Raw genomic sequence first — 12175 nt, forward strand, 5'->3', positions numbered from 1 at the left:
AGAGCTCTGCCCCAGAAAGATGTTTGCATACTCTACAGCAGGGGAATGATGTGCATGTATGAGTTGTGCTTTGGGTGTTAAAAGACATTAAAAAGTTGCGTGGGATTACACCCCCCCCCCTCCCCTCACCCCCCGTGTGTGTGTGTATGCGTGTGTGCTTTAGTGCGTACTTTGCTGTCGAAGTCGGAGGTGTTTACACAGGCTTTGATGACGTAGAGCAGCGAGTCGACCAGGCCATCACAAACGCGCATTTGTTTTCTGGCCTCCTCACCGGCTGAACTCAGGTTCCTTCAGAAAAGCACATCACACACAAATGAATAAAACGGGCCGTTGATGTTGGACTTCACTCGACAAACGTACAAGCATATGCAAATGCAGTGTGTACGAATCTGCACACCGTCCATAATGCATGAAGGATCTGTGTGGTCTGACTCAAGTCGTTATAGCACTTTGCTGAGTAAATAAAGAAAGAAGTGTGTCTCTCTCACATATACAGTATAAGTGTATATAGAAACAAACACACACACCCACACACACAACTTTGACCAATTAAAGGCTAAACTCTAGATGCAGCACACTCTTCAAAAGGAATACCCCCGAGGAGGGAAGCTTGTAATATAACATAATTGCCTGAAATAGTCTATGAAATGATGATGACTTTGAAACAGAGACATCACAGGTCATAGCTATTTGACTAAAACCTTCCAAATTACAAGTTTTCTTCTGACGTTGTTTATCAAAATAATTTTAACGTCACTCTTGTTTGGTCTCTGAAATAGATTTAAATTGTTATTTTGTGTTTTTGGGGAGACTTCAGTATTATATTATCTTCAGAGACCACATTATGAGCTTTTTCCGCACTACGTGCAGTAGCGTCTGATGTCCACGCGGGGGTGCTAGTGTGCTAGTGTGCTCATCAGGTGGTTTACCTCAGACAGCCCGAGGTGTTCCTCAGCACCAGGGAGGAGTGGAACTTCAGCTTGTGGTCGTCGTCGAAGGTGGAGCTGCTCCACCCGGAGTGGGGGATGATCACAGTGTTGGTGAGGGTCGTTAAGGCGTCGCGAATGATTGTCATCTTGATGGCGTCACATGACGACAGGTTCCACAGCACACCTGAGGAGGGGCGACAGACAAAACGAGCCGTTGAAAAGCTGGCACGCGAACCTCCCATTATGTCAGCTGGCATGTGCCGCTCGGGGTAACCCCACAGAGAGCCACAACGTGGGCTCTAAACAGACCAGTGTGTCCACGCACAGGGACGGAATCACACGCAAAAAGGATAAAAACGGTCCAGCATCAAGGCATGAGATATTCAAACCATACTTCCTCTTGGCAGAATATCCTCGGGCGGAGAGAATTTGTTTGGAACGGTGAAAAGAAGAAGAATGAATGAAAGTGGACGATGCAGTTATTTCTAATTAAATACAACAATTCAAACAGGCCCTGGCAGCCTTCGATGCCGCGTGTGTCAAGGATTAGCCAGCATGTAGCATGTTCTTCTAATTAGATGCCTCTTGCTGCTAGGCTTATGCTCAGGCTCAGCAGCCTTAGAGGAGGCGGATGCTGCGGATAAGAACAAAGCTATTTCTCCGCAACGCTGCTGCGACAAAACTGCAGAGTGCACAGTGTGTCAGTGGTCACTTTGACTTGACCTTGGTTCACAAGTGAAGAACAAAGGACATAATCTACGGAGCAGGGCAAGCTTTTAAGCCTGAACTCCCCATCTGAACCCAGATTTCAAGTACGCCTCGATGTAAGAGACAAAAAAATAATGAAAGGCTTTCCTGACTTCTTCTCTCTTATCCTCGCTTTAGCCCGCTGCTCTCCCTCTTTATAATTCAACCAACAGAGACGATAATTGTCTGTAATATTGCCCAAGAGCCCAATTCCGAGGCACTGCTGGCAAGAAGCTGTGTAGACAGAAATGTCTCTGCCAAGCAGCGTTTATGCCGGCCATTTCCCTTAATAGGACATCAAAGTGCTTTAAAGAAAAATTTCAGTGAGAATTCATTATTTCGTTTTTTTTTATTTGAAAAAAAAAAATCAAATAAAAAACGGGGCTCTCGAAAGGGAAGCATGCAACATGTGCTTCCCAAAACCCTCGCATCAGATGGGGCTACCATCGCTGCCCTACTCAGGCCGGTCAGGTTCCATTCAGTGTGGCGATAGAGCCCGGCTCCTCGTGTTTGCCTTTCTCACGGCGCCCTGCGATAGGCCGAGGAATGCCCTGAAGCAGGGGGCCGCTGACGCAGGTGATAACGCAGCGTTTCCCACGCCTGCTGAACAACTCCGCTGGGCCTCCCACCGCAGCCACGGCCCCTCTGGAGCGCTCTCCGCTGGGTTACCGGGCTGCTCCTGGGGGAGGCGTGCTGCAGAAATCATCGATCCAATTCAATGAGGTGTGACACCAGCGGCACCGAGTCGTATCCGGCAGTAGGACGGAGGAAATGTGAGCCACGCCGTGGCCTCGGGTGCCCCCTCCGGGCCCCCGGCTTTGGAACAGCGACCCAATGTGAACGCTGCGGTGACACCGGGGGCCGGCGGTCGGTATCCACGGCTCCGCAGAGCCGGAGGAGGGACGGGGCAAAAAGAAAAAAAAAAAGAAAAGGTTACTGAAGTGAAGGCGGACACTGCACTCGACTTGAGGCAGCTCGGCTGTGGCGGATGCCGGGGGGTTTGGGGAGGGGGCTCTGATGCGATGCGCAGAGTAAAACGGCCCAAAGATTATTGATTGGGAATCAGATGGCCAGGGGCGGTTCCATTTGTTTAACCGTGGTCCATTTACACGTCGCTGTAAAATCGAAACGCGACTTTGTTTCTCCCCCCCCCCCCCCCCCCCCACGTCTGTGGAGTTACCAGCGTCGAGGCTGCGAGACACGCTGTTGTTTTGACTGACTGCTCCTTGGATGTTTGTCTCTTTAACCGCGGGGGAGTCAGCGCGTCATCGACTCTCTGGGATGCATCAACCGGGTCAGCGTTTAGTTCGGTCTGTGAAAAGCTGCTGATCGTTCAAAAAGAAATGTATTAACCTTTACGTTTTTGGGAGCTGGACTGGAAACTTGTCGATGGTGCATTGATTAAACCTCAGGAGAGCGGCTCGCTGTGATCTTTTGAGGTTGGTGGGCGTTTTACTCATTTTCTCCCTAAAGCTGTGCAAGCCAATGCAACGCTGCTCATGGCTGCAACTGGATCTATTTCTGGATCAAATTCAGTTTCGCATTTTTCATTTTGATCAAAAGATCTTGATCTCCTCATTGTTTGTTGTCAAACCAAAGAAACACAGCAATCAATGCAAACACTGTGCAACTATAGAAGTTCAACTTTTAGCACTTAGTTTGATAAACTTAAAAACAGTTCAACTGTTAAACTCACCGGATTCCAAAGACTTATATTTTTCTAAACAACAACATCTTGTTTATTTGACTTAGTATTTTTTTCTGCAACAACAAAGAATTACCTTTAAATACACTTAGTTGTACCACATACACACACACACACACACACATACATACACTCTCTCAAAAGCTTAAACCCAACAAAAGCAAGATCCAGAATGTAGTTTCCAAAAAACGGCGCCACGCAATACCTAACAAAGGGTAACAAAACGGAGCTTTTAGTGTGTGCCTCGCTGGTTTCAGGTATCCAAACTAATGACAGTGCAGTTTGCTTTTGGCCCTTTGATCCGAGGGGGACTGACAGGACGGAGCAATAACCACAACAGCTGCTGCGGTGGGGGGGGACACACACACGGGCAGGTACGGCCCCTTTGTGTGTCCCCAAAACATGACCTCTGACCCGTAGCGGCAGGGTTATCCTGTTCTCTATGCGGCTACATGAAGCACACCTGTGACACCTGGAGGGGGGGGGGGGTGTCAGCTGCATTCTGACACCTGGCTTTCTCCCTCGCTCCGTCGCCAATGCTGCTTCCTTTATATCCGACATTACAAAAGAGAGTGCATAATAAGTAGAGGTGAGCTGCTGGTGAGTGATTTATCCTTCTCCTCTTTGCTGTGGGATGTCCTCGTCATCCTGCTGAAAGCTCTCAAAGTGGATTGTTCTCAGCAGCCGTAATTAAACAGAGGTGATGCAGCACTTCTGACCTTTTCTAATTGCTCCCCATCCTGGGGGCCTGAACTACGATTAGCTGCAGCAGACTCTCAGGCTAGTGTGGGTAAAACAGAGCTCACAATACAGGGATTGATCGGAATAAGTTTCGCTTGATGTGAGGCATTGAATCTCGTGTCCCCAATTATACGACGGACCGATTAAGACAAATACACTCTTTTTAAAATGGTGATCCTCGGGGTGTGTGTCATCCCAGACGAGAGGAAACTGTGACATATGTTGTGACCGCATTGTTTTTCCTTCTGGGGCCCGACGGACTGACACCCGAGACCGCGTCGGTGCGGGGGCCGGAGCCGAGGCTCCAGCAGCTGACTCATCAGCCACCTGGGAGCCGAACGTCTCGGCCTGCTCGTTTCCGTAGGGCTTCCACCCTGAACCTGAACAACGCAGATTTATACCCCTGTTGGGCGCACAAACACAGGCGAGCTGTCCGCGGTGCAATGGAGGGGGGAGGAGGAGGCTGACGAGCGGGCTGTCGCACACAGTTGTTTTCAGCCAAGGATGGAGTTAACACCCCCCCCTGCAGCCTGTGAAAATGTGGCTCATTATTAACTACAAAAGCAGCAGTGACAGCAGCGGAGGCAAACTTAAGGAATGGCCTCTACGAGTCAGTTACTACGGCGATTACAACCCGTAGGATAGGCTGAAGTAAGTAGAGCTTAGCTGTTAAGTCGTTTCTTAACTCACACTTAATCTCTGTGAAGCAAAATCGAATGGTACACCACGATATTCGGCACCGGGTAACCGTTAGCAACCAGACCGACGCAGGTAAAACACCAGCAGGTTTGTGGGGAAAATAATTTAGAATCTTGTGCACAAGGTTCCTGTCCTGTAACCCCGCGCTTAACCCCTGTAAGACCTCATTCCCTACAAGAGAGACCCAAAAAGAACAGCTTTTGATGCTGGAGGGCTACGTGAAGCCGAGGAGGGTTACAGACTAATTCTAAATCACCACAAGCTCCTCCTCTCACACTTTTACCTTATCATTTGATTGCTGTATAATTAAAATAATGCTTTCAGTTAGTCCCCAATCGTGTGGCATCATCTAGTTCAAGGCTCTCAAATGTGACAATCCCCTTTCTCTGTTTTAAATGAGTGTAGATCGGATATATTTGGGTCTTGGGACTAGTTTTTTGGAAAAAACACTATTTTCTAAAAGCAATTTTTGCTTCCTCGCCACAGCAGAAGGATGACAGTTACGTAGAGGCCTATCAGAGTGGAGTGGAGAGGTAAAGAAAGAGTATGAACAATCTCAGGATGAAATGCAGATACATCCTCGGCCGACTTACCTGTGACGAGCTCCCTCACTTCTGCATCCACGGTCTTTCTCAGCAGGCGGAGCAGAGCTGGGATTCCTCCTGCGTTCCTCACAGCGACCTTGTTGTCATCCATAGCTTTCCCGTAGACCAGGTTCCTCAGAGCGCCACAGGAGTTCCTCTGGACCTCGAGGACCTTGTGGTCCAGCAGGTCCACCAGGTGTTTCACTCCTCCCAGTCGACACACCTGGGGACGAGGCGAGTGAGATCCGGAGTGGAAAAGACATTCTGATGTATCTTATATCTTATATACTGCAAAGAGCAACATCATGCATTTATTAATGTGATAGGAGCATCAAGACAGGGGGTACAATCATACTGAGAAACACATTATTTGACTTTGAAGAATAAATTAACATTTTCGTCTTGAGAAAGGAATGAAATGTTCTATCAAAGGATTGATTCATCTTTCCATCTTTTCATTTCTATAGCATGAATCACATTTTGTGATATCTTGGCATTTGGCATGCTACGCTAAAAAAAATACATCTATCATCTTTGAAGTCTTATTCCTCTTACAGCATTACGTTGAGAAAGGACAAAAATGACCTTTCAGCTTTTGAGTGGAAAGCGGCCGGAGAGACGGATTCCTGTGTGTGTGTGTGTGTGTGTGTGTTTAAAGTCAACTGTTGCGCTTTTGCTGCTGTTTCATTGTTTTATGCCATAAGCGAGCAGTGTGAATACAGTTCATCAGTAGGGGGGACATCCATGTCTGAACAGTCCATCCAGAGCTGTGAGAAGTTTAAAACCTTTCACTCGAAACATAAACAAAGGCCACCAAAGTCAGTCGGCTTCGCGACTATACAAAATGATCCAACAGTTCATCATAGCTCCGGTCATCGGATAGGGCGACATTGTCTCACTTCAATAATGCCTGGGTAAAACAAGATGAGTAAAAAGTATTTAGCCGATTAGCTACAACACAAAAGATCACACATCTGTATCAGATTTGTTCGATGGTTGGGATAATTCTGGAGTTGGACCGAGTTTTGATACATTTGAGCGCAATAAAACATGAATAAGTAAGTGGTATCAAACTGCAGCTTCCCCTTAAACATGACACAACTGACACTGTTTTTGATTGTGCACTAATCATCAAAAGTTACGGTGGTTGATGTCAGACGTAGAAAAGAATCCTTATGATAAAGACACAGTACGGTATTGGTGGAACAGCACCTACCTCAGACTTTACCCGATTTTCACCAAAGCACAGATGCTGCAGGTAGGCGGCTGCGTTGGCCTGCACCGAGGGGAAGTGGTGCTGCAGCATGTGAATCACCTCCGCCAGCTCTGGGTCACGCCAAGCAAATTCCCTAGATTCACAGGTTGGGTGCAAAGGGTCAACGACACAAGGGAAGAAATTCAGTTTCCCTCCTAAAAACAGAGCCACAGGTTTGATCAAAATGAATACTTGAGCGCCTGGGGGCAAACTAATAAGAAAAGGAAATTACATTCCCTTCCGGTTCTATATCACAATCCCCTTTAGTCACACACTGAAGAATGAAGTGAGGAATGCGTTGCTTCTGGGCTGCTATAAGAAATATACTTGAGAACTATTCCTTCGAAATCAAAGAATCTTCCAAATCCAAATTGAAATCTGTCTTTTACATACAGTAAATACGTATGTTACCCAGAACCCAGGCTGACCAAAGTATTTTGGTTTTGATTAACTCACAGCGCAAAAACACCCTGGGACCTCAACCCCCCCCCCCCCCCCCCCACTCCCCCCTCGTCCCCTCCTTTTGTGCACGCTCTTCAAAGTGGTTCCATAGTTGCACCACAGGCAACGTACACGCGTGTAAACAAAGCTCCCCATGTGCACGGTGCGGAGGTCAACTCCAGTCCGCACGCGCGCACGCTGCCTGTTTGAGTAGGAAGACGACACCGGCGTTGACCCAGCGTTGACCCGGCATTGACCCGGCGTTGACCCGGCGTTGACCCGGCGTTGACCCGGCGTTGACCCGGCGGTGCCTCGTGCCTCGTCGCCCCTTTTCGCCTTTTTGACCGTTTCCTGCTACGCTGCCTGCGACTGCGCCCCGTGGTTTGAGAAACACAGCACCGGGCTCTCACCTGGGGTCCTTCTGAATGCTGTCTATGGAGGGCGAGCGGTTGGCGGCGTCGTCCGCGGCGGAACCCTGGCGGGTGTAGTTGGGATCCGTGTGGCGGTACTGTGCCGAGCGGTACAGGTCGCCGTAGTTGGCTGCTGTGTTAAGAGCGTAGTTGTTTCTTTGGTAGATCATAGCGCTGCGCTGGCTGGGCGTTCGCTGGAGACTCCCCACACCTGAGGGCCAAAGAGAAGAAGAAAAAGCTTCAGACAGAAAGTTTAAAATGGAAAGAAAATGCCGATGCGAGCCGGTAAAAAGCCACTTTTGGTGGAGATTAGCTGCCTTCAAACCTTTTGAGCTAAACTCAGAGCCCTGCTCACCGATCGCACGCCACTTCAGACTGAAAATGAAAACATGGGGCCGTTCCGTCAGACTCAGCAGCTTCTAAAATCTGGAACCAATTAATGATGAGGATAAAACGCAACTCCCACGGCTCCACGGAGCAGGAGTCTCCGTCTTCAAGGGGGCCGCGTGTGTTGTTTTGCTTTTACGAGATTGTGTTCAAACGAAAATAAAAGGGGATCCCGCTGGTTCTCCAAGGAGGACGGGAGGACTCAACTCAAAGAAAATCCTTTCCTCAACATCTTCCCGCTCCTTTGTGCCCCTGAGCTCTGAGGCGATCTGTGTCCAACGTAACGGAGAGGCGACGGTGAAGCGCGACCAGCTCCAGAAAAGTCAAGAGTGCACCGCATCCTTCCAGACGAGGTCCAAAATTCAACCCGCTGCAGTCCTCTTTCTCTTTTCAGTCGCTCCGAGTCGAGTTGTGACCTACTTTTTTAAAGCACAACGGGTCAAAAAACACAAGAGCCGGGTAAACAAGCTGGTCGTATGCCTGCCCCCCCCCCCCCCCTCCTCCTCCTTCCCACCAGAGCCACGTGACGCGTGGCAGCGTGATCGCTATCAGGGAGCCAGCGGGACTGGGCGAGTGCGCGTGCTTCCGCTCCCTCCTACCAGAGACCAAGACGTTTCAACTCGCGAGGTTGCTCCAAAAACACAATTTCTCACATCACTGCACTTCTATGTTGGGCGGCAGCACCTCCCTGCAATATGGTCGTCTCCCAAATATAGAGCCAAAGACACGGAAGGGCAAATTATTATGAACAAAATAGCGGAGGGATGCAATTTTGCCGCGGCTATTTAGGGTTTCATTTCTCATCTTTTCAGCTAGAGATCAATATTTCTACTTTATAAAAAAGTGAAAAATGCACGCTTCCAGAGAAAGGATTGAAAAGAATGAGTGGAAAGACGGTGGGTGGTTGGGTGAGGGAGGGGCGATGGCCCAGTGAAATTTCATTTCACAACATAACAAAGAAAACACTCGGATCAAATTGGATTTTTCTAACGAGGTAGCTCTCACAAAGACTCCGTTTTGCACGAGCCCTCCAGCTCCGCCCCCCTCGCCTTTCCTCCATGTAGCCGGCACAAACGCTGTGGCCCCTGCCTCGGGGCTCTTCGCAACATCAATAACATTTATTAGCAAACTTATCGGTCTAAGCAGATCTCCCGTGGGCCGAGGAGAGCGGCGTGCGTCGCTGCGGCCTGAGCACATGTGTGTCTGAGGGCGGGGGGGGGGGGGGATGATGCGGCGAGAACGGCCCGACATCAGGAGGAGAAGGCAGCCCCGCCATTCTTCCATCCCTTTCATTCTCAGCGTGACACGCGGTGTAATGGACTCCTTTGTGTCAGGATGACATATCAGTACCTGCCCGTTAACTCGCGTCTCACCCTTTTTTCCCCGCTGAGAGTGGAGGGAGGAACAGAAAGGGAGGCGGGGAGGAGGAGAGAGAGCGACGACGTGAAGGAAAAATAGAAAGCGTGACAAAAAAAAAGGGATGGGTGGAAAAAAGACGCAGGCAGAGCTAAAGAGCAGATGGAGCCAGACACGGCGTTCCCCAAAGGAGGGGCCAACACTGCAGAGCCGAGGGTGCCTGCAGATTAAGAGGAAGAAGACGGGAGAGATTTGAAGGGAAAAGGAAACGTTTGCACTCGATAAGAGCAAGAAAGTGCTCTGAATGCAAAGAGGGGGTCCGCTTGAAACGAAAATGTCATTGGAGAGCGCTTTAAATAAGCACGTGAACCTGAGTGAATAACGTGGGACCGACCTGAGGTGCTTCTGTAGAGGGTGCCCTGCTGGGGGTGGCTGGGGCTGCGGTACAACGGGCCCTGGAACGTCCGATCCTCGTAGATTGGAGCAATGTGGCGGTCCGGGGACATGGCCGACCTCATGTCCGGGCCGAGCTGGCTGTGTTGACTGGCGTAAGAGCTCCGTATTCCTGGGGATGAAGGAGAGTGGTGGGCGGATAAGTCGCTGTTCGTAGCATGGTCCGGTGACACACAGACAGGTAAGTTAAGGGTCAAAAGTTTGGGCCCTCTGTCATTCAACTCCCATGCGTCCTGTCAAAGTGGCCTCTTCCCCCATCGCTGTGATCCTTGCTTGATTTAGGCAATCGATCATAGTGCAGCACGTGTCTCCTTTGATTGTTGTCACGGTAATGTGGTTCACTGGGATGCAAAGTCCGCTCTGCCACACAACAAACACCGAAAAGCAGACGTGGTGCTCACTGTCACCTCGCTCAAGCAAGTTCCAGGCTGGTAAGTGAATGAAAGTAAATGGAAACGAACAGGTTAAAAAAAATGCATTGGTGAAAATCATACCAAAAATGAACCATGATCCTTTAATACAATAAAAAAAAGTTTAAAATATCACAACATGAAACAAGCACTTATTTGTGCTCCTTCTTAAAGGTGGATGTGGTGATTGTAGAGCGTTAAAATGAAGCCCGTTGACAAACAAGCCTGTTGGTCTCCTGCAGCCGACTCGACTTTGAGGGAGAAATTCACATAAGAAAATAAACAGCAATAAGTAAAAATTTGTCATGTTGTAAAAAATGTAAATCTAATGGTTCCTTCCTTTGCTGTGTGGGAGATGGATGATCGGCTGTAAAAGTAGCAAAAATCCAAATAATAAAAGGTCTAATGCTTGAAATTCTATCATGATTCAGCGAATCATTCTGCTAAGAGTTCAAATGAAGGTCATGCTTTTACTAAGTTCTGAAGCAGACATGCGTTACGAACTACGCACTCATTTAAAGCTGAAAAAGAAACCCTGGTGCGATTAAAAAATAGATGGATATAAAGAGATCCCAGGTTTACTTTTCTTTTTTTTTTTTTCCTCCATTTTGATCGGGCACGTCTACGTTTCTATGTTTGTGTTAGGCCTCACATCAGTGGAGCCCACTGCACTGTGAAGCCCGGCGGACCGGCATACAGCTGGCAACTAACTGCTCACTGCACATTTCACGAGCCTGCAAACGCCACTCGGGTCCTCTCCGAGCGCGCGAGCTCGGTCTCGGACTGCTGCTGAGAACACAAGCGCCGCCATGCAGAACCAGCAAAACGAAGGATTCCTGTCACAGGAAATGATTAAATAAGAGCGTTGGGAGCAGCGTGTCCCTTTGGGGGCGCGGCGAGTTGAAGGTTTCAGATGAAGATAAGCGGCGGCCCAGGCATCAGACATCAGGCTGACCTCTGGAGCACCAAGCGGTCGGGAAGCAGAGAGGGGGGGGGAATGCAGACATTCAGAAACCCTTGTTAGTTTAAAAAAAAAAAAGCTATGGAGGCAATTTCTAACTGTTTGGGCTGAACTACAATTGTCTGTTACTGTAATAACAAATGCAACAGTTTGCCCCCCCCCCCCCCCCCCCCCCCCCCACAGACTGCATGCTGCCTCCTCTTCCAGACACCCTGCTTTGTTTAGCTGAACGTCCCACTCCACAAATGCTACCAGGGCTTTTTCTCCATTGTTTAAACATGTGCTTGGTGGGTAAATAATGTTTCATTATGTCTTTTTTTCCCCCTCCACATTATTCAAATTAAATTATTTTCAAACAGCATTAACCAAAATCAAAGTTCCACTTAATGCAATGCTTTCAGAGCAGCTTAGAGGGTTTTAGGCACTGCAGGGGGAACGTCTCTTAGCTTTAAGTGTCCTCTCTTCTGGCTTTTTTGCTAAATTTAAAAATATTTATTTTATATTTAAATAGGCTGTAGGACCACAATCTGAGCCTGATCAATGAATTCTACTTATTATCTAAATGTTAGTTACCTCGGCTCCAACTTCGCCATGGATGCCATAGAAACAAATGCTGTGAAATGGCAGGGATGTTGATGTTGTCGTGAAGGGTTAGGGGAGTAAAACTGAATAATGCCCCCGCCGCTGCCGCCACAGCACAGGAAGCTTTCTTTACTTTCGCTCCGTGGCAGCACACACAATGGCCACTCGCTGCAGCTTGGCAGGAAATCAGTTCTGTTCCACAAAGGTTTAAAGCGGGGCGAGGATATGAAGAGAGAGGAGGTAGCGGGAAGACTTAAGGAAAAGGCGGTAGCAACCGACAAGAAAGCGGCAGGGAATTTGCACGGGAAGGGGGGGAAGAGGGGGGGGGGGGGGGGGGGGGGGGAGGAAAAGAAAGGATGGAAATGAAAAGCGGGTTAATGAGGCCGTCTAGGACCACCGGAGACTTCTGGTCCTGTGACCGAGTGAAAGGGAGGGAATCTCCCCCGGCACAGGAGCCTCGGTGCATATCTCTCCCACTCAGCAGCCTGACTGCTGAAAGTAGCAAACATTCAAAA

The 12175-nt window shown here is 48.8% G+C and overlaps 1 protein-coding gene across 8 annotated transcripts in view; it reads right to left on the reverse strand.

Annotated features, from left to right (window-relative positions):
* Positions 1-12175, reverse strand: part of pkp4 (plakophilin 4) — a 55226-nt gene that overhangs the window by 6315 nt on the left and 36736 nt on the right. For 7 of the 8 annotated variants that reach the window (XM_037487932.2, XM_037487938.2, XM_037487936.2 and 4 more), the window contains 6 exons: positions 9649-9819; positions 7512-7722; positions 6622-6754; positions 5415-5628; positions 930-1113; positions 171-288 (listed from right to left, as the gene is read on the reverse strand). In XM_037487932.2, the coding sequence (XP_037343829.2) occupies positions 171-288; positions 930-1113; positions 5415-5628; positions 6622-6754; positions 7512-7722; positions 9649-9819 (1031 nt within the window). The remainder of the gene's footprint in view (positions 1-170; positions 289-929; positions 1114-5414; positions 5629-6621; positions 6755-7511; positions 7723-9648; positions 9820-12175) is intronic. The other variant, XM_037487940.2, reaches the window with a different exon arrangement.

This window comes from Pungitius pungitius, chromosome 10 (assembly GCF_949316345.1).
Source record: "Pungitius pungitius chromosome 10, fPunPun2.1, whole genome shotgun sequence".
Taxonomy (NCBI): Eukaryota; Metazoa; Chordata; class Actinopteri; order Perciformes; family Gasterosteidae; genus Pungitius; species Pungitius pungitius.